Genomic DNA, 24,579 nt, shown 5'->3' on the forward strand with positions numbered 1-24,579 from the left:
GAGGTGGGAACACCTGATGATAGTGCAATGTAGCACTGACTTCTGGACATCTTCCACTACATACTAGCAAGTTACACTTTACTCCAAACAGACCCTGAGGGCTGCAGAGGTCATCTCCTGAGCTTGCTCCTCCAGGGTAAGTGCCCTCACCATTGCTCAACTCAGACAGCAACCTCAGTCCTGGAAATGCCATCAAAGCTGCTATGCTTCTGTACATAGCAGTGTCAGGTTTTGCAAGGAGAAAAAGGATCCAGGAAGTTTTCACAAATGTGGCTCAGGATTGCCCAGAATCAGGATTCCAAAAGTAGTTTTGGGTTTGTGTGTACTTGCTTCAGTTGTGAAGACTTGGCTTATATTTTCATTAATGCCTTCAGAAACTGAGCTAAGCTGCAATCAGCCTTTTCCCTCAAGCTTGTTCTCACAAAGCCAGATCAAATACCAAAATTTCTGTCTGGAAAATGGAAATCTATGGTAAAAAAAAATTAACCCAGCAAGCATGAAAATCCTGTGCCCATTAGTTAAGAAAATTAATCCACTGCATAATGAGCAAAAGAAAATTAATTCATTTCTAAATGGACAGGATGCTTCAAAGGTTTTGGTGGATCTGTCAGGAAAGTGTTTTTCAGATGGAAGGGAGAAATCTGATCATTAAAGAAGTTGTCTGGAGAGCTGACAACTCCATTACAGAAATAAGAGCTCATAAATGTTTCTAGGTACCTTTGGTAGATTTCAAATAGATCACGGAGCTTTAAGTTGAACATCAGGAAGAATTTCTTTATAGATAGGGTGTGGTGGAGTCACCATCCCTGGATGTGTTTAAGAAAATACTGGACATGTGGCACTCAGTGCCATGGTCTAGTTGACATGGTGGTGTTGGGTCATAGGTTGGACTTGATAATCTCAAAGGTCTGTTCCAACCCAATTGATTCTGTAATTCTGTAAAAGAGAACTAACAAAGGTTCATTGGGTTCTCTGTTTCTGTTGCCACTTAGGAAGTAACTGAAAGAAAAATAAGTTGCTCTGAGCTAAGTGTAGACCTAAGAAAACACTCCTGAAAGAAACAGAAAAGCAAATCCATCCAGAATATATGAAGATTATCCCCATCTGCATCTCAATTCATCTGCCACAAATTCTGTATAAAGATGACACAAAATTGTAAATTCCTACCCTCCCCGATGTTTTGGACATTGTGTTTCTCATTAAAAGGAATTAGGTAAAGACAGTTCCATTTCTTAACTTCCATATTTTCAAACTTTCAAGATCTTCTCTGAATAATCCATATTTTGTTAGAACTTCCACATTTTCAGAGCATGGCATGGTTTTAGCTGGAAAACAAGAGCCAAAGTTGATTGGATGAGTCGTGCTGCATTCACTCGTTACAGTAACTGGTATGGACCAACAAGGCCCAGTGGAACAGGAGCTGCTCTACAACAGCTGACTCAGCTCCATGGTGAGGAAAAAAATATTGGGTCTGCTTTATAGATGCAGCCTGATATTAATACCAAATGGCACCTCACCTTGCAATGCTTCGCACACAGGCAAATGTAAAAAGTGTTAATAAACATTTCAGGTTTTAAGAAAATGCTCCCTACAGTTCAAAAGTTTGATACATCTTTCTGACCAATTTTCTGACATGAAGAGGTAATGCCAGCCATTTTTAAATGGTTCAGGAAGCAGCATATGGTACGCATGTGATGTACGCTGTGACAAAATTCAAGGTTGCAAGTGGCAAATCTGCAACCACTTGTGCAATACAAAATTATGTTATTAAAAAAAGCAAACAAATACTGCAAATAACCCACAATGAGAAGAATATAATGGAATCATAGAATGGTTTGTGTTGGAAGAGGACCTTAAAGATCACCCAGTTCCCTGTCATAGGCAGGAACACTTTCCACTAGACCAGGCAGCTCAAAGCCCTATTGAGGGCCAGGTTGCAGCCTGGCCTTAAACACTTCCAGGGATGAGGCCACCACAACATTTTTTGGGCAACCTGTTCCCATGCCTTATCACTTTCCAAGTTAAGAATTTCTCCCTAACAGCTAATCTGAAGCTACTCCCTTTGGTTTAAAGACATCCCCCCCTTGTCCTGTCACTACATGACCTCGTCAAAAGTCCCTCTCCAGCTTTCTTGTACTTCCCTTCAGGTACTGGAGGGTGCCCCAATATCCCTCTGGAGCCTTCTTTTCTCCAGGCTGAACAACCCCAGCTCTCTCAGCCTGCCTTCATATGACAGATACTCCAGCCCCCTGCTCACCTTCATAAATTTTGAGATTATAATTTCTTTTGACTAGTCCTGAGCTTAAAAAAAAAGTGCAAAGTATCATCAGATCATCTCTTGAGGTTTTAGCAGACACGTTTTTCAGAATTATCTTAACATGATTTTCAGCACTACTATGCTCGTGTAGTAACTCCATGTACTTCCATGCTTACTTTCCGTATGGTAATTTTTTGATGCAAAAGTAACACCAAGAAAAGCATCCTAGCGTCTATGATGGGCTTAATAGGGATTAAGCACTGTAGAGCTAACACATTGTCATCATCACTGTATCTTCTCCACAGAATAATAGGATGAAGCAACATAATGCTACACTTGTACAGCAAACCCCATACCAGATGAGCCACACAGTTGTGTTGACAGTGCTGATTAACTGCTCTGCCTTGCATTTGCAGAGATTTAATTTCATGTGAAAGCATCCTAATAATAGATGTTCAGACTGAGCTCTGCTATTACACAACAGGACAGTAAATTGGCCAGTAGGAGATTTGGGTCTTGCTGAGAGATAATGATGAATACCTGTCAGTACAGCAGGTGGTATACTTCCAAACAACCTAAAAATACATATCCTGCTTATGCTGCTCACATAGCAGAACAAGTAATGGCTTCAGTGTATCTAAAGGCTACCCAGACAATCAGTGCTTTAGTCTAACCCTGCTAAAATTCCCTTTGAATACTTCTGCTTGATGCACAGTAAACCAAACCAGCTAAAAGGATGCCAGGTTTATAACTTTACTTGTTAATAGTCTCTACCCATGTCAGCCTCTTTTTCAATAAACCAAAGTAGCCAATCATTCATGCCCCAAATATGTACAGATAAACCTAAGTAGTCAGAATTTACGGCCTATTTTCTGTTGCAGAACTTTTAACTAAAGTGGTACTGCAGTGCTTGTAAAGGCCTTCTGCAGCACAGACTGCAGCTATTAAAACTAAGACCTTATAGTTTATGTGACTTTTTTACTTTATTCCATTGTTGTCTGAATTATGTTTCCTTTCATTCCTTCTGGGGTTTTGTTCCTTCCACCCCTGTTCAGACACTGCAAGGCAAGAAGGGCATATCAGGGGTAGGACGTGCTGCTCAAAGCCACTCAAGGTTCAGCAGGACAGCCATGTTCCATTCAATTTAGTTCAAACACAACACAGAGCTTCAGAAGTCTGTTCCAGTTGTCAATTTTATTCAAAAGGTGTCTTCTCCATATTTTTAATGTATAGAAATAAAAATGAACAGCCTATACAAATATGAACACTTAAGAGTACCAATACTGCCCTTCATTTTTTATACTGATCTTTCAATACTTAAAGGGGCAAAACTGCAGCAAATAGTTCACATAGTTAATAAAATACATTTTACAAATTCTCATAATGTCCATTCATGTCTAACGGTACCTTTTAGATTGAGTTCTATTTTACATATATGCAATCTCAACACAAAAGATGTTCAGCTGCCTTTGAGATGTTCACAACATACTGATGTACATTTTTTTCAAGATGGACAGTAAATAAAAGGTCATATTTAAGTTATACTTCAATGCAAGAATTTAGCATTATCACTTTTAATGACATGCTGTGTTAACAGTATTTTTGAAACAGTCAAATAAATTAAAAGGAACCCAAACTTGCCGTCAAGTAAAATCCAAGTAATTTCAAAAACAGAATGGGCATTTGCTTTTATATACCATGATTCTTCCCAAAGCTTAAAAAAATTTAACACCACATAAAAAATTTTTGGTATAAATTAATATCAAAGTAAACTTTTTGCTTTTTGCAAACCACATTTGGTAGACAATTTCCCATAAAGGGATATTTTTCTAACTTATGGCATCACCCACATGCACTTTTGCCATGTCACTAATTTACACACTTAAAAGAGCATAAAGCAAAGTATGTGCTTAAACAGTGAGAGGAATGACTACTATATCAAATACAACTGCTCCTTTAAATGTTGGGTATTTATTGTTTTTTTCTTGGGGGAATGTATTTTTGTTTTTTAAGAAAAGGTCAAACCCCAACAATATTGAAAGGTGACCACATATGTCAAAAATCTCTTGTCTTTTCTGAAGGAATTTGTCCTCATCCCAGAACAAAAAAGTTCCCAAATGTTAATTTAAGAACTGTAGATTAAAATTCCTGGAAATTAGAAGAATTATTAGAATATATTTCCTATTTGGAAAATAAGAAAAAATATAACAACATAATTTGCTGTAAGTGCACAAAAGCCCAATATTGCAACTCTCTCCTGTTGATTCAATTGTTTTTACTTCAGGAAAGTATACAGGACTTCCCTCTCCTTCACTATTTAGCTTACATAAATAGCTGTTTGAAGAATATAGTTAATAGTTTCTCCACATACTAAATCTACAGTGCATTTGGGGATGCCAATCCCGTTTCTCAAAGAACTACTGCTTTTACAATGTTGTAACAATTTTCTCTTTCCATCAAAATAAAGATTTTTTGAGCTCACTTTACTAAACAGTACTCTCATTCCTACTTCCTGATGTTTGAATGCTTGGCTCATTGTTGTAAAGGAGAATTTGCAGATTCACTGAGAAATAAATGGGTCAAGTCTCTACTCAAGGGCAGATATCCAATATGCCTTGGCTTGGAATAGCAGCTGTGTTGTAGGGTTCTCATTGACAGCATCAGAGAGGTTTCCATAACATGCCTCCTTGGTTCACTCTAGCTCTCTAATCAATTTTCACTCCTCTGAGCCCTTTCTGAGCTCAGCCAGCAAAACTAAACACTTCGCAACACAGGTTTTGCAGGCATTGCTACAGGTTCTGCAGGCCAAAAGTGGTGGACTGTTTCCCAGTAGCATGAGGGTAGCAATCTCAAGAAATTTTTTGTATGTGTTGTATGGCATTAATCTGGCCCACAAAACCTCCTTACACCAATGAGGGTCAAGACAGTAAGACTCCAGCTCTGCAGAGGGTTTGACATCCAGGCTAGATATCCATCATGGTGGGAATGGGAGACAATGACAGACCAAAAGGAAGACAGACCATATATATAAAAAGACTTTCAGTATTATTTGGGAGGAAAAAGAAAACAACCAAACAAACCCAGAATCAACAACGTGGATGCTTCCAACACAGAAATGCATTGAACAAAAATTAAACTTTGCCCCATTATGAATTATTTGAAGTTTGGGTTCCTGAGCTTGATACTGGTCAGGGGAAAGGGCAAGGGCAAGTGATTTCTATGTTAAATTATACAGCAGTATCATTAGGACAGTATTTAAAAACTATTATTAGAAGAATGAATAATTTACAAATGTAACTTTAAGAACATTTTAAGTAGTAGTTAGTTAAATAGTAGTTACAGAAGTTTAAGTTCAGAAGACCTTAATCTTCTTTCTTTTGTGTTTGAAATCGCTCCATTAAAGCCCTAAATATATTTCCTGGTATTTTCTGATGTTTTTCTATTAGAGCTTGGACTGCTGCTTTTGTCTGTAGGAAAAGAGAAAAGGTTTTGGTCAGAAAACTTCTTCTTCATACTGCTCATATAATAATACAATTTCTAGGCTCTTTTTAATCCTTTCATATACCACAGAACTATTTCAAGTTCAAAATACTGTTCTTCCATAGTCAAGCCCACAGGATGTGATTGTGACAACACTGCTATGAAACAGACCAGCAAACTACTATTCTCTTATGTCTGGTAGCTGTGTTCACAACCTGTATTAGTGATACACAAAAGTCAAATGACAACAGAGTACATTCATGAAGAGATTTAGGTCTATAAAGCATGTTAAACCCCTGCATGATGTACTGCAAATTAAACTCCTGGCTATGCCTCTGTTTGCATCAATAACACTCTTCCAGTGGGCATCAACTTTGCTTCTACACATGCTCAGAAGCAGCACTGGAAACACCACTATGTCTCAGCACATTTGACTTGGACAAAGCAATGCCCTCTGGACCCAAGGCCCCTGAAGGAACTGGTCCTGTGACACACGCTCAGGCCACTTAGCTGCATGTGACAGCAGCCTCCACTTTCACTCTAAAAACAAACAAGCCAAGGAGTGCACAGCAGTTACTCTTATTATATAAAAGCTCCATAGGGAACATTCAAAAGCAGGGCAATATGCAAAAGCTGTGGTGAAAACACACTTCCTATTCTGCCTAGAAAAACACAGGCTAGTGAATTCTTAAATCCAGAAACAGAAGAACAGAGAATTATTTGCCTCTGTAAACCAGTGGTCAGCAAGGGCAGATGTTGGTAGAATGCTGTTTTTTGGTACAAGTTCCCACTGTTTATATGAAGCAAGTGATCAATTGCTAAGTCCTTGGAGAAGAACTTTATACATCTGGTCCTAAGTGACTCCACAGATCTAAAATCTGTGTTAGGTAAAAAATTTGAGCTTTATTTTTTGCTCTATATAATGGGAAAATGCATACTGAGCCATAGCCTGAAACATGAGATACAACTTTAAAATCACTCTAACTAAATATGTAGGGAATTTGCATTCTGGGGCCTTATCTAGTAGAATCTGAACTTAAGTCAGAAGTAGGTGAGGGTTGGCATAAATGTAAGATGCCAGTGCATGTTTGAAAGTAACTTAAACATATTCTCTGCTGAAAGCCAGCAGTTCTGAAATCCCATCAGTGACCCCACAAAAGAAACAACCAGTTTTCCATAACCAGGGCCTAAGATATTGCAGACAAACATTTTAAGAGTCTTTTTGCAGAGACCTAATCATAGGGTAAACAGAGTCAACCGGACTGACACCTGCATGGTCAAGAAAAGTCTCTCTCAAATGAAGTTTTCAGAACAGTACGTGACCCACTGTGGAGTTTTCGAAAACACCCATTTCAGCCCACTCCATCTCACTGCTCAACCTCTTAACTGGTTTATGTCTTTGCACTGTGAAATCTATTAATAAACTGAATGAACATGAGGACCTGAAAATCCTTTCTTTCTATAAGGCAACTAAATGTGAATCAGAGGAACATTTAGAAGTTAAAATTCTGGGTTAGAAGCCGGACAAAACAGAAATACACTAGACAAAGCAGTGAAATTATTTACCTTTTTCTTTTACTGTATGTAATTCCAACAGTTTGTGAACATAGATTTCCTACGTTTGAAAGGCTTCCTTAGTATCTTTCTGAAAACACCAGGAAGCAGAACGCTTCTTCTTGGGTGAAATGTTTCTCTCTGTCAATTGAGAGCTGTCTTATCTGACCAAACTTCCTCAGTCTTTAAAGCAAGATGTTTCTCAAAGCAAATATAGGGTGCAATTATCTTTAAAAGACCTAGAACATCTGCAAGTTGTAGTAATAAACTACAGTATTTAACAATGACATTCGGAGTTAGGCAAGTACAAAACTTACCACGATTCCACGAGTTTCTATAACTGGCTCCAAGACAGAAATCATTTGACAAGATTATTGCAGTGGTTTTTATCAGAACATTCAATATTTTAAATTTACATTTAAATTTACACTTATCTATCTTACCTTTGCAGCTAGTTCCTCAGCAGTCATATTTGGTTCATATGGAATGGGTTCTCCAATAAATGTACGCATCTTGACAGGAAATCCCCCATACAGAGGAACTACTGGCAATCTAATACGCTCATATAGTGACCTAAGTATTTCTAATATGAAAAAATGTAGTGGAAAGCAGGAAAAAGAAAGGTGGGGAAGGGAGAAGGGGAATGGGGGAGGGGGGGGAGGGCAAAGGAGTGAAGAGAGAGAGAGAGAGAGAGAGAGAGAAAGAAAGAGAGATTGGGATTATTCTGTAAGGTTTTTTCCTCCACTATGTTTTAACATTGAAGCTGTCTTGCAAAGTAATCTAGCCCCCAACCCAGACTCTCAAACAATGTGTCATCTCAAGAGCTATCCTACCTTAATTTTCTAAAAGCTGCACTAATGCTTTTATCAGACTTATTTCTACCCTAACTTGGTGTGAAATCTTTCCTCCAAAGAGTAGCTGAAACGAGAAGAAAGAAGAGGAGAGAAATTCAATAGCTGCCTCTCTGGAGAGGAAGAGAATGCTATGCAATACAGGTAACAGGTTCAGATAATTTGACAGGTTAGGATTAGAAACCAGTATTGGAAAACTGCATGTTCAGTCCCACTGAGGTCTACAGGATGAGAAACAGCCTTATCTGCCTAAAAGTCAGTCATGCTAACAAACTGAATTGCTCTTTCGGATCACACACTGGTTGCAGTTAATACAAAAAAAGAGAAAAACCAGGTATTTCAATCAGCTCTAAGAGTACACATCCTTCACATGTCACCTTCTAAGAGTTAATCCCAAATGAACCCAGAAGAGATTCTATGGAAAATGTGGACCAAGATTATCTTTCTCAGTTTCAGACAAGAAACTCCATTAACTGGGGTGCTGACATAAGAAAATCCTTACTGATCAAGATGTGGAATTTTCTATACACAACCTATTTAAACAAGGACAAAACTACTAAAACTGGAGTAACACCTCCAGTGATCAAGAAGTTACACTCCTCTAGCAACTCTACTGAAGAATACATATAGCACAAATTATTTTGGCTTCAATTTCCTCTGTTTGGGATTCTCCCGAACACAGCAACAATTAATTGCTGTTTATTTTTGTACAACATCATGAAAGTATGAATTATTTCAGGTTCTGCATCTGATGCCTTGGCTTTCTCCATGCAATATATAGCTCTTAAACAGAGGGGGAGAGAAACAGAACTGTGTTGCCTTGCAGCCCTCTGATGAAGGTGATGATGCCATACTTGAGGCAGAACACACAGAGCAGAGACTTGTTCAGGCCCCTCTGCTAGACAGTGACTTAGAGAATATAAAAAAGAGGGAGTTGAACACCAGCAAATGAACAGAGATGTGGACATCTAATCATCCCAGAGATGGACCCCTCAAACAAAAGACCCATCTATTCATGTTTTAGCTGCAAGTTTCATAGACATAAGGAAGGAGAGCAGCTAAATGCAACTTTTTGTGAGGAACCACAGGTCTAGTGCAAAACAGAAAAGCAACTACAGATTAAATGTAGTTCAAACCATTCAAACTTTAAGTACAGGTAGAGGTGTAAGCACAGAGCTTTAGGACAACAAGAACTACATATCAGTTGCAAACCCGTTTGCTTTGCTTCATAACAGACAGCAAAAAACCTAGAGTTGGCCAAGCAGATATAAGCAGAGAAAAAAGTGCTTTAAGTCTTCCTGCCTTTTTCTGGCTCCTTTTTTCTTTCTTCTACTGCTTGTGTAAAAAAGCACTGTTAATATGGAAAATAACCTAGGTGAGCCAATATTGCATCTAATGCTGATATTAAATCCTATTAACATCCCTGAACTCTACCAGAGAGCAAACATCAAGAAACAAGGTTGTGGTAAATCTCAAGGTTATATGTGGATTATTTCTACAGAGATAAACTAAACACATATGGAAAAATAAACTACAGAAAAATAGAAAATATCTTACTTATTCCTCCTAATGTCCTAAAGCCTTCTCGAACATTTTGTGTAAACATAGGAATGATGGGCTAGGAGGGAAAAAAAAAAATTAAGAATTTAAGGAAGATAGCACTACCTAAAAAACTTCTACCTCACTTAAACTCAACAGGCAAATTAATTTCAGAAGTGTTTCTCAGATAAGGATATATAGAGAGCAAAACAAGTATTCTGAAGTTCTTCTGTGACCTTCTGTCATGAGGTTTCAAACTGGAGAATACCACAAGACTACAGGGAGTCACTGCTTCAGCAAGCCTATTTTCTTAGAGCAGTCCAGAATTTCAGAACCTATGGAGCATTTAGTCATCCCTCCCCCATCTAGCAGTGTTCGCACAGTTGTGACTTAAGTGCTTAAACCTCCTACCTAATTTGTAGTTATGCTCAAAGGGAAGGAATCACAGGATTGGGACACTAAACTTGTCTGATTCCTCTCTGCTATGCTGATGGTATTGCTTCACACTCGGTGTGTCATATTCAATACATTATTTCTGCTGATGAGTACTTGGAATGGTGTTGAATATTTCAAGTTTTTATTGCTGTTTTTAAAATTGCAAACAGCTGACAAGATTTATAAGAACTGTGAGGGCGTCAGATACTCTATAAAGCCTTTCAATATCATTTGATAGTAGGTGCCCACTGTACACAGCATCATTAGAAATACAGAACTCTTCATGGGATTTTCATGAACTCAAATACTTCTAAACTTTTCAAAAACAAGCATGGAGATGAACAAGTAGCTTTTCAGACATGCATCAAGTTTGAGGTTTTTTTGAGAGGAAAAATAAAGTCTGTAATTAATTACAGAGAATATAAAGAAGTGCAGTTGCCTAAACTGAATGCATGCAAATATCTTTATTCAGAGCAATTTTATTTGGAACAGCTTCCATTTTTGATATAGAGGTAGAAATTTTTGTTTATATGACAAATTCTGGCAAAAAAACCCCGCTGAAATAAGACAACTGCAACAAGTTGGATGTTCCAGTTTTAGACACATTTTTCAGGTGTTTCAGACATGTTCTTCTCTCCATGAGGAGTTCTGCTTATGATTCAAGGTGACTTAAAAGTTCATCTTTAATCTAAATGAAGATGTTTTTTCCACTTTCAGCCTGCCTCTGACACTCTTTCTATTTTACTGCATCTCTCAGGGGTTTTTTGGGGGAGATGAAGCTACAAGACCCTTGTGAGTGCATAAAGGGAACCAAAAAACACATCCAATAAAATAAATGCAACTAGTACAATCATAGCTGAATCTCAAAAGTATGGCCTTTCACATGGTGTTGCAATACATTAGTAGAATCTAAACCTGCTGAAAATATGTGTTTAAACGGTGTTATTTTCCCTCTGAGAAAAGTGATGCACACTTGGGTCTTGAAAGTATTCTACTTCTGTACAAAATCCAGAGATACAAGTAGTCTGTCTTTGACAGTAACCAAATATAAAACTCTTGGTGTGAGACTTGCTTTTAAATTAGGTATATGGTGACCTGTGGCCGCACATACACATTTTCCAAGTACAAATCTGGAATGAGAGGGACTCTGAAATTATTACTAAAATAGCTACAATTCAAATATATCACACAGTGCTGTAGCTTAACAGTTGGTCCCCTATAAATAGTTATTCATACCTGCCTGCTGACCAAGCCCAATTCTGTACATTAGAACTGAAGAGTTCAGAGCAGTAACCAGCCCTGGACATTCCTCACTACCATAAAATGCCAATACAGTAAGAACTGCCAGTGAGTCTATACCCTGCTGTGTCACACCACACTTAAGTGACAGAAGAAACAAACATTGAGTTGGACTCCATCATCCTGATGGTCCCTCCCAACTCAGCATATTCTGTGACTCTGATCTGTAGGGTTGCTTCCCAACCGCACTGGTCAGGGAGGGCTAACCAGGTATGTGTAAAACAGCACATGCTTATAAGGAGAAAACATCCTGCATTTGAACCTCGGGTTCTTTTAAACTCTAGATTTCCTAGCCTCACTATTCTTAGCTGATTCTAAAGTCTTCTTAGCTACCAAAAGCAACAAAGGGCTCTGACAACTACATTGCAAGACAAGCAGACCATACTCATGACAGTCAGAAATCTATCAAATATATGATAATCAAAACAGCTTTCTCTGAAATAAAGTACTAATGACTTAGCTTTCTTTGCTTTTTTTCCATGATGTGTCATACTTACCACTTTTGCATCAATGGCCACCTGAGCAAAGCCCTTCCTATCACTCCACAAAATAGTATACATTTCATCACTGAAGAGAGCTTCCCGAACTCCTCCTGGGGCAATGGCTAAAAGATGGCCCTTCTCCAGAGTCTTGACACAAGCGTCTTTTGGTCCGTGTATAACTCCAAATACCTCAAGTAGTATTCTAAAACCTGTAGGGTAAGATAATATTAATGCAGAAGATGTTAGTTCATACTAACATTGAGTATAGACTCCCAGCACAGAACGCTATGGCTAAAACTTAATTGTCTAATAAGCTGTGGCCCCAAGTCCTCAAGAGGGATGGAAGCATTAAGTCAAACTTACAGATTTTGGTCTGCAAAGTTGAAGATTTAGGGGTTTCAGTGACTTTTTGTCACAGTAAAGTCACGTGTTATTCCACAGTCAGGACTAAACTGAAAAAGAACTGTCAAGCACTCAGTGATATCTTTCACATGTCCCTTTGAAGGAGTTGTTTGACTCAAGGGCACTGGCTCCTTGCTCAAGCTCTACTGTTCAAACATAGCATAGTCCAAATAGAGAGCATCAAGAAACAATACCAGGAAATTGTTGTGGTTCTGTTTTGTGATCTTCAGAAGAACAGTAGTGCATAAGAAGGAGAATGACAAATTAAACGCATCATTCTCTGCATACAGAACACTGCAGCAATTGATTCTGGTTCAGTACCTGGACATCCAGTACCTGGATGAAATTTCATACAGAGAGGCATCTGGTAAGCCAAAATTGGGTACATTCACCTTCTGTTAATATCTAACTGAAGTTTTTGACCTAAGATTACATAAACTCCCCTTATCACCTTGAATTTGACATGTGTACTCAGAGTGTACTCTTCAAGAAACAGCAGAACATCAAAAATCTGCTACAAGCATCAAAAGGAATATATCTGATCAATTTAGACAACTAGCCTATTGTTAAAGGACATGCCTAGCACAAACCTCCGTTCACAGAAAATAAGTCCTGTTCAGTTGGTTTAACAAATTTCAAATTTATACAGTATTTATGAGTATTGCTTACCAAAATGGTGACTGGGAAGTAAGGGAAACATTACTTCTCTTTCTTGAAGTTTCCCACTGAAGCAAACAACCTTATCAGCCATAGACAAGGAGAAAGAACTGATCTAGTCGAGTTTGCCTCCTAATAACAAATGAATGGCTGTGACTATAACACACATTTGTTACATACACACATGCTAAAGGATAGCCCAGAGTTAGGAAGACAGAGGTCTGTCTTCTCTTACAGCTTACATAATCTAAGGGCTTGGGGGGAAAACCATGAGGCAACATATTACTTTTTTAACCAATATACTGATCATATTCTTAACTAAACTCCATCTCTAACTAGTCTTTGTAGCTGGTGTGAGTATAATTACTCCTAACCATCAGGATCTGTCCACATACATGGCAAAAGAACACAAGCTGCATTACACCTGTCTCATATTTTGCTGTGTCTGCCTCACACACTGCTGATGACACTCAGTCTTCATCTGGTAGCATTTGCAAGGCAGAACACCTGAAGACAGAATTTGCCTAATTGAAATGCACTTCTTTCAGGTGCTTTTTTTGTGGGATTTTCAATAGCTGATTTTTACAATGCCTGACATTCCCAAAATAATTAAAGCTCTCTGAAATGTATCCGGTGGTAAAAAGCTGCCTGTCTCTCAGTCACTTCTGTCAGTGAGCTCAGGAGACAGACAAAACAATCACGAGAACAGTTTAGATGAGCAGGAAAATAGACTTCAAGGAAGCAAAGACTGTGACAACACCATTCCTTTCTACACTGGATACACTGGGGTGCAGGGGAGGGTGTGTGTGAGACAAAGCAATATCATGAGTCTGTCCGGTTCATGAATCAGTAAAAAAAAGAACAGAATATTGACAGAATAGAGACAAAAAAAATGTACTACAGAATAGTTGTCCAGGGAGGTTTCAAGTCTTCACAAAATTTCTCAGATGTATTTCCTCCACTGACTTTTAGTATCAACTTCCCATTCTGAGCTGTACTTCACAGCCTTGCCAGAAGATCACACATTACTATTGGTATCTCTGCTTCAGTACTGAAGAAGAACTTGGCTCCCTTAAAGCAGCTGAGAGACAGAATCTGACACAGTGGCCCTGAAAGGACAGCCAGGGTACCTAAGTCCAAGACAAAGGTCACCACAAAGCTAGAAGAAACACTGGGTGACATAGTACCAGGCAGCACTGCATAAAAGGGACCAAGAATCTGTTTTTCCATTTTAAACAACAAAACAACTCTCAAAATTACCTAAACGCAATTTTTCAGTCATTCAGAACGTGTTCTTCCAGACACCAAGACATTCAAACTTAATTTTATTCCACAGTACAACCTGAAATCTGCCCTTTGCCCCAACATACTCTTCTCCCATTTTCCACAAGACTGTGTTGACAGAAATGTTTGAAAACTTTTTGGAGAGTACCCAGTAAGGCATGTAACACTGCTCTCAATTTGTGCACTATGTCCATTTTGCTATCTTGGCCCCAGTGACTAACATCAGGGCTGTCAGCTACCAGATAGCAGGATGGCAAGGATGTCACCATTTTCCCATGGCTGACCTTTAGAACCCCAGACAGAGAGGAACCATTTAGACCACTGAATCCAACCTTCCATAGTTGTAGGTAATCACACATGTATATGTGTGATTACAAATATATATGTCTGCAGAGAATCTAGTCCACAAGGTACTTTGCCATGCCTTGTGCACATAACAGGCAAGAAGCCAAATCTCCTTTCCTTTGGAACATCACAGGAAAGGGACTGTCTTAGTTACATAAAATAGCAGGCAACCTTTTAAAGAGGGCTCCTAGATGATTTTAGGAAGCAAAAATGGCCCATACTATAGCACAGGATGATAGAAAAGAACAAGTAAAACCTCATTCCTCTCTGAATGCTTTGGGAAAAGGCTTTCTCCTAAACTTAGAGAAGTCAATGTATTTCTGAGCACTGCCCAGCTAAGAGGCTAAAGGAACCAGAAAGCTGGAATATTTGGTTTGTGGAAAACCTCTAGTTATAAAAAAAAAGAAAATAATTCACATGACCATATTTCATATCCTTCTTCAAAAGGCAAGAAAAGCATAATTAATATTGGCACAGTTCTGACACATCCACATGTGTCTAACAGACCCGCCACATGCACTGCCACCCCTTCCCATTTCCCCTGCATTGAGCATAATAACTTGTGTAAAACATGTTCTGAAAAGGCATCCGATTTCATCTGAACACTTAATCAAGATCAGACAGCCTTAGCATTAGGATAAAATTACACAGTCTTTCTGGTTTGATTCACAAGAGAAGCAGCATCTACCCGAGTTGCCAGTCATAGATGACTGTGCTTATTTTGAAACAATCCACAACATTTTCTTGGCTCTTTGGACTTGCCTCCCTGAACAGCCTTAACTCCTTCACAGAACCAGAGAATTATGTAGATTAGAAGGAAGTTCTGGAGGTCATCTAGTCCAGCCTCCCACTCAAAGCGGGTTCAACTAGATCAAACTATTCAGAGCCTCACCCAGCGGAGTTTTGAAAGTCTGCAGGGATGGAGATTCCCCAACTTGCCTAAGCAATCTGTTTAGGTGTCTGATCACTCTCATGGTCAAATACCTTTCCACATGTCTAATCAAAATTTCCTGTGTCGCAACTTGTCTCTGTTGCTTCTCAATCTATCAATGTGCACCTGTGACTACATCTTCTCCCCACCCTCCCACTAGGTCACTGAAGACAGCAATAGCATCTTTCCCCACCCTTACCTGGTACAGACCAAACAAATCCAGTTCTCTCAACCTCTCCTTGTACACTGTGTGCTCCAGGCCTCCATCATCCACTGAGCATGCTCCAGTGTGTCAGCGTGACCCGTACCAGGGAGTCCAAAACTGGAAACCATTATCACGGGACATGGGTGCACAGGTGCCATGCCAAGGGGGAAAAAAACCTCTTCACTTAACCCAGGGGCTACATTCATGCTAAAAAAAACAGCTCACCATGCAATTCATCTTCTTTGCTGTAAGGGCACACTGCCACTCACATTCAACTTGTCCACTAGAATCCCAAGTCCTTCCCTGCAAAGTTCCCTTTTATCCAGAGTACTGCTGAACAGAATTGCTCCATCCCAGATGCACAGCTCTACATTCAATTTTGCTGAACTTCATAATATTTCTGCCACTTTAATTCTATGAAGTCACTCTGAGAACGAGCTTTAATGCCCAGTATATCAACAGTTCCCCCATTTTGGTATCATCAGTGAATTTCCTGGGCATGCTCCTGCCCCTCTTCCAGGGGTACTATAAAAACACTAAGCAACAGTGGTCTCACTATCAATCCCTGAGGAATGCCTGTCCCTGTTAGCTAGATGTTTTACTGCTGAAACCAGTTCTTCAAGAACAGCCATTCAGCAAGATGTTTCTGCAATGCTACTGACTGGTATTTGGGGGACTCATAAGTATATTTACACTTAGAGCCTAATTTTAAAGCAGAAAAGGAGTAAAACATAATGCCCCATTTGATAAAAAACTGTGCCTATATAGACACAGTATGGAGCCAAATCTGCATGATGCAGTAGGTTATATTAGTTATCTGTATGCAAAAGATTTGATAACCACTGATAAATGAATCTGTTGGCAAAAGCAGTTGTAGTGGGGAAGCCATACTGTGATCAGTACGAAAAAGTTCTTTTCAGGAACGAAGGCTGAAATAAATGTATACTGACAAAAAGACCGTTTTCTTATATGAGTTGGTTCCACCAAAAGCACCAGGACAGTACAGAATGCTCCTTGTAATTCATTTTGTGAATTGACACCCCTTTAAGCATAAGCCAAACTTGGGAAAGACAGTGGGTACTACTGTATTGCACACAGACCAAAAAAAAAAAAAAATCACATACTTAATTTCACCAATTGGCAGTGCATTTCTCTAGGCTGTCCAGCCAAAATCTTGCCCTAAACATAGTTTTCATTTTCTACCTGCTTCACCTTATGTTTCACGTAAACATGTTGAACACCTCTCTAGCTTTCCTCCAAAACAGATTCTACTTGAAACAGTCTTCCTGGGGACAGGTTCCACTGCCTGTCATCCTCATCTGGGTAAGAGCCGGGAGAGATAAGAAAATACATTGTCTCTCCAGACTAGTGTTCTTAACTTATAGGGCATTTATTCCAAACAGTTTAATTCTGAATCAGTTCACACCACTCATTCTGCCTATATTAATGGAAAAGAAACATCTTATTGAAATCTTTGCTAATGATTAATACAGAGAACACTTCTCCTATGATCTCCTTCTCTTTGTTTCTAAACACCCTAGAGTGATTGGAGGGTGTTGCACAGACAGGACTATGTCCCAGCCTTGCATGGGCCAGTCTCATTCTTGTTTGTAAAGAACATGTGCTGCTTCAAGACTTGCACTAAATTTGTCTGAATGTGTTCTGAAAGCTGTGTTCCTGCAACACAATTTTTATTAGTTACACGATTAAAAAATTAAAGAATTCCAAAACTGATTGTTTATATAATGAAGTATGTTACCTGGTAATCTAAAGACAAAATGATCAGCTACTACGCTGCAGCATCTCTTCTTCATTATATGAAGTCTAGCTGAGAAATAGATATAGTCAACGGGAGTAGCTCCATGATAAAACACAATAAGTCCTGGTCCTTGAGGAATATTTTCGACACCATGAAGCTCATAACCTGTTAGGAGTCAAAAATGTAACAGATATTAAATTTTTATACAATTCTATCCCAAAGAAACTAACTTTGCAGCAAGCTGGCAAATGGAAACCAATATTGATTGAGAAGTGGCAAGAGCAAAGCAACCGATACAAGTTGCTACACAAAGAATAAAGGTTCATTTAAGGCACCACACTCGGAGAAAGAGAAAAAAAATCAACATAAAAATAAAACACCCAGTTGCACTATCTTGAACTGCTTAATTTATGCTTATTTTTTCAGTTCACTGTTTTCAGGGCTGCAAAATCCTCTGAATCAATCATCCAAGAGAAATCAAAATATGGATTGGAGTGGTGAAATAACTATTTCAAGCTATTATTAACCTTTCGAAGTTCACTGCCACTAGTGACTGTTTTAGAAGATTTTACATGACAGCACCCATTTTCATGTCTCCTTTTACTCCAGGGTATGAAACTTATCTTTGCTACTTCTCTCCAAGTGATACCTGTGCCAGCTTTCCATTACTATATACTAAAAGCTAGTTGGGACTATATATGCCTAGCTGAAAAATACATAAAACACATGAGCTTCTTTCTGACCTCACATTTCTATTCAAGTTTCAGTGCAGAATATATTTAATTAACACAAAATGACAAAATGTATCAGTTGAGAACATATTCTGCTAACTCCCAGCAGTACTATTACAGTATTTTTTAAAAATAAAATAAAACAAGCAAAAAGAAAACACCCAAAAAAACCCCCAAAAAACAAAAAAAAAAAACCCCAACCAAATCCCGTCACTTCTTCTAAAATTAATCAGGTCTACAATTCCTACTCCATTAATTTAATTCTGAAGGTACTCTTGGCTCTTCTCCCTCTATTTTACTTTGCACACATGTAAAAGAGCTGCAACACACTGCAAGTGTATCATCTCTCCCATTCCAAGGGACCATTAACTGTGCTCCATGCCAGCCAATTAACTCACATGGCATTGGCATAATACATGTAAAGTTACAGGTATCAATCACCAGGTTTGGGGGCTGGTTTGGGGCTTTTTGATTGTGGGGTTGGTTTCTTCTTTTTTTTTTCTTTTTTTTTATACTGTTAGATTTCAGGATGAAAAGTTCTTATGATATCCTGATGAATCAAGTGGGGAAAAAACTGGAAAACATTTCATTCTTTAGCAAGACAAGTGTATAGATAAGTGGGAAGCAGCTGGCAGGGCAGAAAGAAGTCACAGCTGTCACTGAGGAACCGGATAACAATCTTCGTGCACAAAAAAAAAGTCAAACCTTATAAAAAGGAAAAGTTACTAAGGATTAAAAGAGCCAAGGCCTTAAAAAATAATTTTGTGAAAAAAAAACAACTAAATAGCTTTTTATTGTGAAGTGAGCATTTTAAACTCTTTCATGTAGCTGTTGATTTTGATGTAGTGTACTTTTCTAGATTTGAAAGTTACATCTTAGTCTTACAAAGCCTATCTGATACAGCTGCTGCACCATATGGTTATCAATGCCTTGCAAACCCGCTTCCCTTTGACTAGAGAACAAATAGAGATGATTTTCAAGAAGGATTTATTCTTTATGTAAATTGCTCTTAAGTATCTCTTTTTCCTTTAGCTGCATCCAGACTGAATGGCTCTGAAAGAGACTTATGATTTCCTTACAGAGAAAAGCCAAATCATTTATTAAGCCTGTCTTTATAACGAAATAATAGCAGAAGGACAAAGAACAGGGCCCTTAGTTTTGACATTCTAGTAGAGGAAATAGTAGTCCAAAATACAAAGACAAATTAAAAAGTAGGGTTCTTTAACAGTGTCAGGCTCTGAAGTTAATTTCAAGAAGCAACTAAGTGCTCCTTGTAGACATTATTTGGCATTTTATATAAGACTGGTTAAGTGCAATTAAACTATGCTAACGTGCTGGCTGAAATACTAGCTATCAGGGAGCTGGCATTTAACTTCCAGTCTTCATATAGTGACCCTGAAACGATACAATTAATTGATCTAGTTTTTAACACAACACACATTTCAGATGTTCTTCAAATGAGGAAATCCAGGAATTGTTATAAAAACCAAAAAAATGGAAAAAAAGGATATTTTTTAAATTGTGCACATATTCGACCAGAACAGAGATCTCATTTTATAGCCGTAAATGAATAAATGCATAGGAAAAAAAAACCAAAACATTCAAAAGAGTCTCAATGCCTTTCTTTTTGTCTCAAGCACCACTGACAGTCACCCACAAAACAAAAAAAAAAAAAAAAGTGGCCTGAATTGGCATGCACCAGCAGCAACGCTCAGGCATATATTGAAAATCTTGAAAGCTAAACAAGGAGTAAAAGCTCCAGCAGTTTTTAATGAAAGGTCAGATCTCACTTACCATGCCATATTCTTCCATGTCCATCCCATATGGTTGCCAACATTTCTCTCGCACCTATCCAAACATCATGGGAATATGCTTCCTTTATTTCATTCTTCCTTTTATAAATATGAAGCCAGAGAATGGAAACGTAAAAGAGAACGACAATAACTCCTGGAAGCACAAAGACTACCACAAGTGGAAAGAGCAACCATAAAATGTAGAATGCGTAACTCAGATAATCTCCAATATCCTCCACACCAGTCCATTCTTCCAGAATGTAACTCAGGCAAGCTAAGTAGGACATAGATGTCGGTCCTGCAGTACAGGATTCATTTCCACCTGTCATCTCCTGTTTAAAATAAAAATTTTTAAAAGTACATTAATAAACCTTCAAAATAGATCTGCCTATACTGTTTAATCATGTAATAAACCTCTCTGGAGCATTTCATTCATATACCATCTATCCCACATCCCAGCAGCACCTATTAGAAACACAACAGTTCACACAGCAAAACTTTTACTTTATCTTTACAGTCCTTTTCTTTTGTGTACTGGAAATGCTGACAATTCTAATGGAGAAAGATGGTGCGATTGCTTAATTTCAGGCTAGGATTTTATGTCATTGAAAACTATTCGACTTGCACAGATCCAGAAAATTTATATTGCTACCAATACCAATTAATACTGAATTTTTGAATTTCAGAAAGCTGTATTGATCAGTCTAATTTATTCTCACAATAAAATAAAACCTTTTCTCAAGCACTAACTACGACAGGAAACAGCACAATCTCAAATCCAGTGCTTTGAGGAAAACCTACTGAACATTTCCACTCACTACAACCATAGGACAACTCAGGAAGAAGACTCACTCAAATAAAAAAGCCTCGGCCCTGGAAAGACCTTTATTCGAACCCAGAAATTTACTGATAGTGAAATGTCAAGACCCAGAACATAACACTGAGAGGAACCAGAAAGGACAAGGAAAAAAAGATCACAAAAAGTCCTCTTTAGAGTTTTAACTACTCTGGCTTTACTGCGTCTATGTATAAGAATCTCTCCATTCCAACGCCAGCTCCTAAAAAGTTACCAGCCCACAGAAATCAAGCTGGCAATTTCAGGCTTACTATAACTCTGGAGCAACCCTTTTTTCCTTAGCTTTGTATAATTTAGGGGACAACTTGCTATTCGCTTCACCTTATAAACATGGGACAGCTTAAATTCTTGTCTATTTTAGCTACAGTGCTTGAACTGCAAACCTAATACCTCTGGGTACAGCAATTATTCTAGGCTAGAAAAAACTGGTTAGTCAATATTCCAAGTTCAGCTAGTCAGGACCAAGAAGAAAAAAAATGTTGCAACAACAAAATAGGCTTGTAGAGAGAAATGAAGAACAGCATTTCTAAGAATGAAAACAATCAAAGCTTGATGTTGCTGTGTATTGTTTATTAGAATGTGATTTACAGCAGGTATGACAGCAAAGCTCCTATGCCTAGACAGACATGTATGTCTCATTCTTTTACTCTTGCTCTGTTTTTGCAAGAAACAAGAGACTGAAATACAGAAGATGATACTGCTTTTAGAACACTGGTGACAACCAAAATTACCAAGCAGATCGATTTTACTCCACATTTGCTAAGGAACATTGAAACATACTAGAGTAGAACTCATTTCACTTATTTTCCTATCTCAATTTTCCTCTCACATCCTGACAGAGCAAGGATGTCCCTTTCCCTTTGGTTTTGGAAATCAGCCTCTACCCACATTACTCAAGATCCTAACTCCTATTGAGAAGAAAGTTGATCTTTGCTCCCACAACCCACGGCTGTTCCAAACTATTTCAGGCTTACAACATTTTGCTCCTCAGCATGTTCTTGAGGACAGCGTGATGGGTGGCTGATTTATCTCCAGCCACACATAAGCACATAGCACATGTCCTTCACTGATTTCGTGCATCTGTCTTTGGGGTGTGTGGGAGAGCAAGAGAAAGCTCTTTTTCATTCCAGTTGCCAGAGCCCAACTCCAGAACTTGTCAGGCAGCAAACACCCACAGCAAGTATAGGAAACACAACTCGTGAGACCAAGCAAGATTTAGGAGTAGCATTCAGCACCATAATATTTAACAGATTGTTAGGCCTGGACTTCTCCAATGGCTCCACCTACTACCTAGAGAACAATATGGAGCATGGGTTATGGCACAGCAGCATTTTCTCAAAACTGAGAGGTGATTATGTAGCTTTTAAAAGAACACTTATAGCTGTAATCTCCCACTTACTATATACTTTAATTGTTTATGGCTTTTCTGAAACCCCAAATCCTCCATCAAGCAAATTTAAAGTCCTGTTCACACACGTCAGTCTTGCAAAATATTACCTGTCCTTTTGCCTGCAACACTCAATGCAATACCTCAAATACAATCACCACAGTTTTTAAACTTTACTTGCATATCTGCATGCTAGCCTGCAAAAGAAATTAAGTTCTAACATCTTCTGTGCTATCAGCCACAGAGGCAAGAGCTAAAGCCCTGCCTTCCCTTAGGAATAGTCAACTCTACCCTGAACAATGCTGCTTCCTCATATTGAAGAGCATCACAGGATAAATTTATACTGGAATTTATACTGTCCAACCTCTTCCTACCTAACCAATTAAATGAGGTTGCTCAATTTAACTTCACATCAAGTCCAGTTTGCAGTATTCCCATGGACAAAGATGCCACAGCTTCTTCAGGCCCCTAATCCAGTGCCTGAATACCTTAATGGTGCAAATGTTTTCCTTATTCTAGTTCTAGAGTTCCCCTTACTACACCTTGTGTCTATTGCCTCCTGTCCCTTTGCTGCAAAGATTCTACTTCCCCTTCAGTAATCACTCATTAAGAGCAGCAGTAAGGACATCACAATGTGGCAGTGAAGAAGGGAAGGCAGATTATGATCAAAAAAAGCCCAGGAGCTCCACACTGAACACAAGTTCAACATAGTTCTTACGTGCTTCTAACAGATAACAACATTGGTCTGCTCCAACTTGCTGCTGAGCAGTTCAAAGTACACATTTTTAAGTTCTAACTTGCTAATGCAGCATCGTCACAAAGACACAATTTCTCATTTGACTAATAACAGTGTACACTGACCTATGCTTACATTTCACGCTTTATGATGTGGAAACAAGGCTAAAACACAATTCCCTACATTGACTTCCAGCACATGATCCAGAAAAGTCCTTAACTAAACTACAACAGAGGCCTTCAGCCGCAGCCAGCAGATGTTGGGATAACTGAGACCCCGCTGATCATGATAGAAGAAGTGATGATGGACAGCAGCACGCTCAGCTGTAAACGACACACAGCACGACTTCACCATGCACATGCAAGGTGTGAGTGAAACCTCTGGAGGACAATCCCAGCGTTTCCAAACTAGAAAGACACTGCAAAGCAGCAGCTACGACATGTCCCTGCCAACAGAAACACACGGCTATGGAGAGCGTTTCTACCAGAATTAGTACTGCCACCACAAACACACACGCAAAAAAAAAAAAATAAAACAACCAAATAAACCAGAAAAATACCAGAAGATCCTGTTAATTCTGCTAATGTCACCTGCGACATGAGACACACTAGGAGTCAGAGCGCGGTTTAGCCCTTGTTTTGGCACAAGAACAGGGCGGGATTCTGCGCCGGCCGGTCAGTGGCTCCTTCTGCAGGCGGATGGAGGGGTCCAGGCTCGCTTTCCTGGCACGAAGGCCATAGCCCCGGCCCAGCTGCCCCCCACGAAGCGCCCCCGGCTCCCATCGCGCTCCGCCCGCAGCCCCTGTGATTAAAGCAAGGCCCCGAGCTCGGCGGCGACAGAGGCCACCACGCCAAGCCGCCTCCAGCCCAGGCACCTGCGGGGTGGCAGCGGGGCCAGGCCCGGCCCGGGCCGGGCCGGGCCCCTCCACCCGCCCGGCAGCGCCCGCTCACCTTGCCCTGGCGGCGGCGGGTCCGGCTCCAGCCCCGCGTCCCTGCCGGGGCCCGGTTTTACTCTCCGCCCGCCGCCCCCGCGGAGGCCGGGTGCCCGCGGGGCGGCCGGGCCGGGGCGGCTCCCGGCGGCGGGGCGGGGGCGGGCGGGCGCCCTGCGGAGCGGGGGCGGCGGGGGCGCGCAGGGGAGCGGGAACTCCGCGCCGCCGGGGGCGCGCAGCCGCCCGGACCCGTGTCCGGCACGCACCGCGCGCGCCGCTTCCGCCGGGTGGGGGGGGAACTTGCCGCCAGGGGGAGCGCGCTCCCCGCGAGCGGGAGGGGCGGGGCGGCGGGGGAAGGAGGGCGCCGCCTGGCGGCGCGGGCGGGAAGGGCGAGAATTCCACAGGGGATTGGGCTGGGAAAGACGTCCGAGATGGTGGAGACCAACCTGTGGCGCAACACCGCCGTGACAGCTGGACCACAGCACTGAGTGCCGCATCCAGCCTTTCCTTAAACACCTCCAGGGACTCCACCGCCCCCCGGGCAGCGCATTCCAATGTCTAATCTGTGGAGAAATCCCTCCTAATGTCCCTAAACCTCCCCTGGTGCAGTTCGAGAGCGTGTCCTTTCACACCGCCGCTGGTTGCCTGGGGAAAGAGGCCGAGCCCCA

The 24,579-nt window shown here is 40.1% G+C and overlaps 1 protein-coding gene across 3 annotated transcripts; it reads right to left on the reverse strand.

Annotated features, from left to right (window-relative positions):
* Nucleotides 1-3,434: 3,434 nt before the first annotated feature.
* Nucleotides 3,435-23,739, reverse strand: LOC134041977 (transmembrane protein 68-like). Of its 3 annotated transcripts, XM_062489058.1 has the most exons (7): nt 23,543-23,739; nt 20,006-20,336; nt 17,481-17,645; nt 11,913-12,106; nt 9,700-9,760; nt 7,735-7,874; nt 3,435-5,724 (listed from the first exon to the last, which is right to left on the reverse strand). In XM_062489058.1, exons 2-7 carry the CDS (start codon nt 20,331-20,333, stop codon nt 5,620-5,622), a joined length of 993 nt encoding a protein of 330 aa, XP_062345042.1. In that variant the 5' UTR covers nt 20,334-20,336; nt 23,543-23,739; the 3' UTR covers nt 3,435-5,619. The 3 variants fall into 3 exon arrangements, with proteins under 3 accessions (XP_062345042.1, XP_062345034.1, XP_062345049.1); XM_062489050.1 differs by lacking the exon at nt 23,543-23,739 and having other exon boundaries at nt 20,006-20,569; XM_062489065.1 differs by lacking the exons at nt 7,735-7,874; nt 9,700-9,760; nt 23,543-23,739 and having other exon boundaries at nt 20,006-20,569.
* Nucleotides 23,740-24,579: the final 840 nt, after the last annotated feature.

The sequence above is a fragment of the Cinclus cinclus genome, chromosome 1, assembly GCF_963662255.1.
Source record: "Cinclus cinclus chromosome 1, bCinCin1.1, whole genome shotgun sequence".
Taxonomy (NCBI): domain Eukaryota; kingdom Metazoa; phylum Chordata; class Aves; order Passeriformes; family Cinclidae; genus Cinclus; species Cinclus cinclus.

Excerpts from the sequence above, each read along its gene's own strand:
- LOC134041977 (XM_062489058.1), bottom strand. The coding sequence starts at position 20,333 with ATGACAGGTGGAAATGAATCCTGTACTGCAGGACCGACATCTATGTCC. Across the intron at positions 12,107-17,480 it reads TTTTGTCTTTAGATTACCAG|GTTTTAGAATACTACTTGAG; the intron begins GTAACATACTTC and ends CTTACCCTACAG. Across the intron at positions 9,761-11,912 it reads TGGCCATTGATGCAAAAGTG|CCCATCATTCCTATGTTTAC; the intron begins GTAAGTATGACA and ends TTTCCCTCCTAG.